Raw genomic sequence first — 7537 nt, forward strand, 5'->3', positions numbered from 1 at the left:
AGAGGGCTCCTAATGCAAAATCTGTGGTGCCTTGTGGGAGACTCACAAGCCTGAGGGAGGAAGGATGAAGGTCTCTCAGCAGGAGGGTTTTCCCTACGCCCATGAGTTTTTCTGTATGTCACCCCTTGGAGTAAAGGAAGGAGGGGAGAGAGTTAAAGGTTGGGGAACCTGGGAAGAGTCTGGGACAGCAAGAGTTCTGATACTTTCTGATGAGGTCACCTCCACTCCAGATGGAGATGGTACTAGAGAAGTATGAGGTCTACAACTCCATCCCCCTTATTATGGGCAGCTCTTTGGGAGGACTGCTGCTGCTGGCTCTCATCACAGCCATCCTCTACAAGGTGAGTGTTTTCATCCTGATTTTGATACCACCAGTTTTTGATCCCATTCTTTCTGCATTGTGGGGAAGAGCTCACCTTGGATATAGGTACACATTCTTTATTTTTTGTTATTATCAAAATTTTTATTAATTTTTTAAATCTAATTCACATCCAGTGCAATATTGGTTTAGGAGTAGAATTCGGCATTTCATAACTTACATACAACACCCACGGTTCATAACAACATGTGCCCTCCTTAATACCCATCACCCATCTAGCCCACTCCCACCCACCTCCCTCCATCAACCTGCAGTTTGTTCTATATCACTTAGAGTCTCTTGTGGTTTGTTTCCCTCTCTCTTCTTTCCCCTCTTGCCATATGTTAATCAGTTTTCTTTCTTAAAATCCCCATATGAGTGATTTCATATGGTATTTGTCTTTCTCTGATCGACTTATTTCACTTAGCATAATACATTCTAGCTCATCCACATCATTGCAAATAGCAAGATTTCATTCTTTTTGATGGCTGAGTAATATTCCATCACACACACACACACACACACACACACACACACATATATATATATATACACACACACACACGTACACATACACACACACACACACACACACACACACACACACACACACACTACATCATTATCCATTCATCAGTTCAATGGAAATTTGTTCTCTCTCCATAGTTTGTCTTTTGTTGATAATGCTGCTATAAACATGCAGTGCATGTACCCTTTCAAATCTGTCTTTTTTTTATCTTTGGGTGAATATTTAATAGGGCATTTGTGGATCTAGGGTAGTACTATTTTTAGTTTTTTGAGGAACCTCCATATTGTTGTCCACTTTGCATTCCCTCCAACAGTGCAAGAGGTCCCCTTTCTCCCAATCCTTGCCAACACCTGTTGTTTCTTGTGTCGTTAATATTAGCCATTCTGACAGATGTGAGGTGGTATCTCATTGTGGTTTTGATTTGTATTTCTTTGATGATGAGTGATATTGAACATATTCATGTTAGCAATATGGATGTGTTCTTTGGAGGTATTTATTCATGTCTTCTGCACATTTCTTAACAGGGTTGTGTGTTTTTTGGCTACTGAGTTTTATAAATTCTTTATCAGATATGTTGTTTGCAGATATCTTCTCCCAATCCACAGGGTGCCTTTTAGTTTCGTTCTTATTTCCTTCACTGTGCAGAAACTTTTTATCTTAAGTCCCAGTAATTCAGGTTTGCTTTGTTTCCCTTGCCTTTAGCAACGTGTGTAGTAATAAGTTGCTACAGTCAAAGTGAAAGAGGTTGCTGCCTTTGTTCTCTTCTAGGATTTTGATGGTCTCCTGTTTCACATTTAGGTCTGTCATCCATTTTGAATTTGTTATTGTGTATGGCATAGGATAGAGGTGCAATTTCATTGTTTTGCATGTCACTCCCCAGTTTTCCAAACACCCGTTGTTGAAGACACTGTCTTTTTTCCATTGAATATTCTTTCTTGCTTTGTTGAAGATGAGTAAACCATATAGTTGTGGGTCCATTTCTTGGTTTTATATTTTGTTCCATTGACCTATGTGTCTATTTTTGTGCCCACACTGTCTTGATGACTACAGACTTGCAGTATAGCATGAAATCTGGAATCATGATGCCTCCAGTTTTGTTTTGCTTTATCAGGATTGCTTTGGCTATTCAGGGTCTTTGGTGGTTGCATACAAATTTTAAGATTGTTCTAGCTCTGCAAAAAATGCTGGTGGTATTTATTTATTTACTTACTTACTTTTTTTAATTTAAATTTTAGTTAGTTAACATACAGTCAATATTAGTTTCAGGAGTGGAATCCAATGATTCATTACTTATATACAACACCCACTGCTCATCACAACAGGTGTCTTGGTGGTATTTTGATAAGGATTGCATTAAATGTGTAGATTGCTTAGGGTAGTACAGACATTTTCACAATGTTTTTTTCTTCTAATTCATGAGCATACGGGCTTTCCTTTTGTTTGTGTCCTCTTCAATATCTTTCATATACTTTCACTATAGTTCATATAGTCAATGATTTCAGGAGTAGATTCCTTAATGCCCCTTACCCATTTAGCCCATCCCCCCTCCCACAACCCCTCCAGTAACCCTCTGTTTGTTCTCCATATTTAAGAGTCTCTTATGTTTTGTCCCCCTCCCTGTTTTTATATTATTTTTTCTTCCTTTCCCTTATGTTCATCTCTTCTGTTTGACTCTTCTTTAAATGTCTGGTAGAAATCCCCTGGGAAACCATTGGCCCAGGACTCTTGTTTTTTGAGGAGATTTTTGATAACTGATTGAATTTCTTTGCTGGTTATGGATCTCTTTAAATTTTATGTATCTTTCTCTTTAAGTTTTTGTAGTTTGTGAGTTCCTAGGAATTTTCCCATTTCTTCCAGATGGTCCAGTTTGCTGGCATATAATTTTTAACAGTATTCTTTTATAATTGTTGGATTTCTGTGGTGTTGGTTGTGATCTCTCTTTTTCATTTGTGATTTTATCCATTTGAATCCTTTCTCTTTTTTTCTTAATAACTCTTTTTACAGGGTTATCAATTTTATTAATTCTTCCAGAGAACCAGCTCTTAGTTTCATTGATCTGTTCTACTGTTTTTGTTTGTTTGTTTCTATATCATTTACTTCTGCTCTAATCTTTATTATTTCAGTACTTCTACTGGCTTCTACTGTTGCTTTTCTGCCTCTTTTAGGTGTAAGGTTAGGTTGTGTATTTGGGACCTTTCTTGCTTCTTGAGACAGGCCTGAACTGCAATATATTTTCGTCTTAAGACTGCCTTTTCTGCATTGTGTTTTCATTTTCACTGGCTTCCATGTATTTTTAAATTTCTTATTTAATTTCCTGGTTAACTCATTAATTCTTTAGTTAGGATGTTCTTTAACCTTCATGTATTTGAGGGTTTTCAAAATTTTTTGTGTGCTTGATTTCAAGTTTCATAGCATTGTGATCTGAAAATATACATAATATTATCTCAATTTTTTTGTACTTGTTGAGGGCTGATTTGTGACCCAGTATGTGATCTATTCTGGAGAATGTTCCATGTGCACTTGAGAAGAATGTGTATTCTGCTGCTTTAGGATGAAATATCCTGAATATATCTATTAAGTTCATCCGGTCCAGTGTGTCATTCAAAGTCATTGTTTCCTTGGGGGTGTTAAAGTCCTCTACTCTTATTGTATTATTATCAATGAATTTCTTTATGTTTGTTATTAATTGAATTAGGTATTTGGGTGCTTCCAATTTGGGTCCTAAGTATTTACTATTGTTAGATCTTCCTGATGGATAGATGCCTTAATTATGATCTAATGCCCTTCTTTATCTCTTGTTACACTCTTTGTTTTAAAGTCTGATGTGTCTGGGGCGCCTGAGTGGCGCAGTCGGTTAAGCGTCCGACTTCAGCCAGGTCACGATCTCGCGGTCCGTGAGTTCGAGCCCCGCGTCGGGCTCTGGGCTGATGGCTCAGAGCCTGGAGCCTGTTTCCAATTCTGTGTCTCCCTCTCTCTCTGCCCCTCCCCCGTTCATGCTCTGTCTCTCTCTGTCCCAAAAATAAATAAATGTTGAAAAAAAAATAAAGTCTGATGTGTCTGATAGAAATATAGGTACCCCAGCGTGTTTGGTTTTTTTTACATCCATTAGCATGATAGATAGTTTTCCATCCTTTTATCTTCGATCTGCCAGTGCCTTTAGGTCTAAAATGAGTCTTTTGTAGGCAGGATATAGATATACGTTTTAAAAAAAAAATTCTATTCTGACACTTTATGTGTTTTGATTGAGCACTTAGTCTATTTACATTCAGAGTAATTATTGAAAGATATGAATTTGTGCCATTTTGTTGACTGTACAGTGGTGTTTCTGGTGATGTTCTCTGGTCCATTGTAGTCTGTTGTTTGGTCTTTCTGTTTTTCCTCTTCACTCAGAGTCTCCCTTAAAATTTTCTGCCAGGCTGGTTTAATGGTCATGAGCTCCTTTAGTTTTTGTTTGTTTGGAAAGTCCTTATTTCTCCTCCTATACTGAATGACAGCCTTGCTGGATGAGGATCCTCTTGGCTGCATATTTTTTGCATTCAGCATGTTGAATATTTCCTGGCACATTTCCTGCCACTCTTTTCTGGCCTGCCATGTTTCTGTGGACAGATGTGATGCGAACCTAATAGATTCCTGCCTTCCTTGTAGATTAAGGACTTTTCCCTCCTTTCTGCTTTCAGAATTCTTTCCTTATCTGTGTATTTTGTAAATTTGACTATGACATGCCTTGGTGATGACCTGCTTTTGTTGAATTTAATGGGAGTTCTCTGTGCTTCTTGGATTTTGATATCTGTGTCTTTCCCTAGATTAAGAGGTTTTTCAGCTATAATTTGTTCTGATAAACCTTCTGCCCTGTTTTCTTTCTCTTCATCTTCTGGGACTCCCAAGACATAGATGTTATTACATTTTAATAAGCGACCTAGTTCCCTAAGTCTGTCATTGTCATCCATGACCTTTCTTTCCTTCATCTTTTCATTTTCATTATTTTCCATAATTTTATCTTCTATATCACTGATTTCCTCCTCTACTTCACCCATCTTTGTTTTTATAGCTTTGATTTGGGATTGCATCTCAGTTTATACCATTTTAAACTTTGGCTCAAGTAGATTTTAGTTCTTTTATCTCTGCAGTAAGGGATTCTTTAGTGTCTCCTATGCTTTTTTCAGGCACAGCCAACACCCTTAATTGTTTTAAATTATAGTTCAGACATCTTACTTATATCTGTATTGACTAAATATCTCTGACTGTCATTTCTTCCTGTTCCTTCTTTTGGGGTGAATTCCTCCATCTTGTGATTTTGGAGAGAAAGAAAGAAAGAAAAATCAAAATACAACCAAATAAATTTTTAAAAAATTGGAGAAAGAAAAAGAAATTAAATAAATAAAATAAAATACATAAAGGAAGCTAGATCCTAGGTGTGTTTTGGTCTGCTTTTTACAAGAAGCTTGGTAGAAAAATGTAGAAGGAAAGAAAAGAAAAAGAAAAGAAAAATATATACATATAATCTAAAAATGATAGAAATTTTTAAAATGAAATAACAAAAATTGTTCTTTCTGTATCTAACAAAAATAAAGACAAAAATAAAAGAACAAAAAGAAAGGACAAAAGAGAGAAAGAAAGAAAGAAAGAAAGAAAGAAAGAAAGAAAGAAAGGCCCCCATGGGGCACTAGGCACTTTTTCCCTTAGAGCTGAAACTTTGCAGCCCTCAATGATCCATAGACTTAGTGTGTGAAGGGATTTGTGCTGGTCCTCTGGGAGTGGGGCCTGCCTCTCTGAATCTCTGGTACAATTGCTGTAACGGAGATATGCCTGCAGGGCACAGTGTCACCGGGCTTGGTGTAGTGGCTCCATTCTCCACTTGGTGGCTCACTGAGTGGTTCAATTTGATGGGTTCAGTCACTGAAGTGTTTCAATCTGATGGGTGTCACAAGAAAATGGTTTGGCCCTGTTGTCTCTTCTTTGGAGTGGGAAATGCATGCCACCCCTCCTCAGCAAGCCCTCACAGATGTGCAGTGACACTGCCTGTGTCCCTGGTTTCTATCACCCTGTCTGTGTCTGAGCCTTCACCTTGTCTGTGCCTGAGCTGTCTGCCTGCCAAACGGTGCAGCACTCTGTGATTTAACTCAGGCACAACTGTGTTTCAAAACCTTCCACTTCACAGCCGTCCCCCCCCCCCCCCCCAGCCCCGCAGTTCCTTGGATGACCTGATCCCATGGAGGGTCTCCTCTTGGATGCCCATGGAGGGATGGAGGGTCTTCATGTTTTGTGGCTGGTGCTAGCTTGTTGCAGAAGACAGCTGCCTGACCACACAGCAGATCAGCGTTTATGGTAAATCGCAACACACAACCAGTACCAGGGTTTGTAGACCTCCCCTGGCCTACGTGCACATTCTTGCTAGGTCGCTGTGTGTGAGAGATCCCTTCCCACGTATGACATCACCAGTCCTCATTAGTCCCTATAAATGTGCCTTCCTGTCAGATTCTCAGGACGCTGTTAATTGCTCTCCCTGTCTTTTCCACTCTCCTCTTCTTCACTACATGTTTCCCTTCATAGCAAATTGTAACATAAAAGCAAAGACCTGGATTTGGTGTGGATACCAGCGCTGATTCCTTCCATGACTATAGGCAGTGCCTGGCTCATGCTGGGTCTTGATTTCTCATTCTGAAGGTGATTGCACCCCACTCACAGAATTTTGGTAAAGGCTAAATGACATAGCATGTCTAACGTTTCTAGTGCAGTGCTGGAACATAGTAGGGGCTCTTCCAATGGTGATCCCTCTCCCTCCCCAGTTGTCTCATTTCCTCTCTTCCACCGGATTTCCTAATTCCCTTTTCCTTCCTCTCCACAGGTTGGCTTCTTCAAACGTCAGTATAAGGAAATGATACAGGAAGCAAATGGACAGACTATCTCAGAAAATGGGACCTCAGACCATCAAGTTTCCCAATAATAAAATACCTCCTATTCTCCCTTGGACCTGTTCTCCTGTGAGAGGTTTCTTGGCCCTCTTACTCTAACCTAAGTTAGGCCAGCAGGGAGAGAAATGCTCCGTGTGAGGGACGCCAGGATCAGGTTGCTTTCTCCCTTTGGGAGATGCATTGTGTTCACCCAAAGTGCTTGCCTGGGAAGGGCTATTTGTTTTGTCAAGGCTGCAACTGGAAACCCCAGAACAGGATCTTCACCATTGCCCCTGGGTGGGCTTGATTTTGATTTTTACCTAGAAATACATGAACAATAGCCAGGCTCCAGTCTCTCTTTCTTCACTAGCCACCAATGATCTTTCTAAAGTACAGTACTAAACAATCCACAATCCTCATCTATCTTTGGTGGATCCCTAATTTTCATAGAATGGCAATTGAACTCTCCAATTGATATTAGGAATCCAGCTCCATTTCCAGAAGGTGGGCTTTGATACACACGTCATGAGTTGCTCTGTGCCTCACTATTGTCCTAATTCCTAGTAAAATACTATCAATATCAGCTCTTTGTCTCAGGAATCTCAGTCCAGATTTTGAAACTGAATTGGGAATAAAATGTCTACACATTGGAATTTGTAAACATGGCTTCCACGCTCTGGAAAGCAGTGTGGAGGTTCCTCAGAAAATTAAAAATAGACCTACCCTATGACCCAGCAATAGCACTGCTAGGAATTTATC

The 7537-nt window shown here is 39.5% G+C and overlaps 1 protein-coding gene across 1 annotated transcript; it reads left to right on the forward strand.

The window, feature by feature from the left end:
* Nucleotides 1-6: 6 nt before the first annotated feature.
* LOC121024704 (integrin alpha-X-like) lies at nt 7-7361 on the forward strand. Its single transcript, XM_040466900.1, has 2 exons — nt 7-341; nt 6733-7361. The coding sequence occupies exons 1-2, from the start codon at nt 210-212 to the stop codon at nt 6829-6831; spliced, it is 231 nt and encodes a 76-aa protein (XP_040322834.1). The 5' UTR covers nt 7-209; the 3' UTR covers nt 6832-7361.
* The last annotated feature ends 176 nt before the right edge of the window (nt 7362-7537 follow it).

The sequence above is a fragment of the Herpailurus yagouaroundi genome, unplaced genomic scaffold, assembly GCF_014898765.1.
Source record: "Herpailurus yagouaroundi ecotype Mexico unplaced genomic scaffold, PumYag 66938, whole genome shotgun sequence".
NCBI classification, from domain to species: domain Eukaryota; kingdom Metazoa; phylum Chordata; class Mammalia; order Carnivora; family Felidae; genus Herpailurus; species Herpailurus yagouaroundi.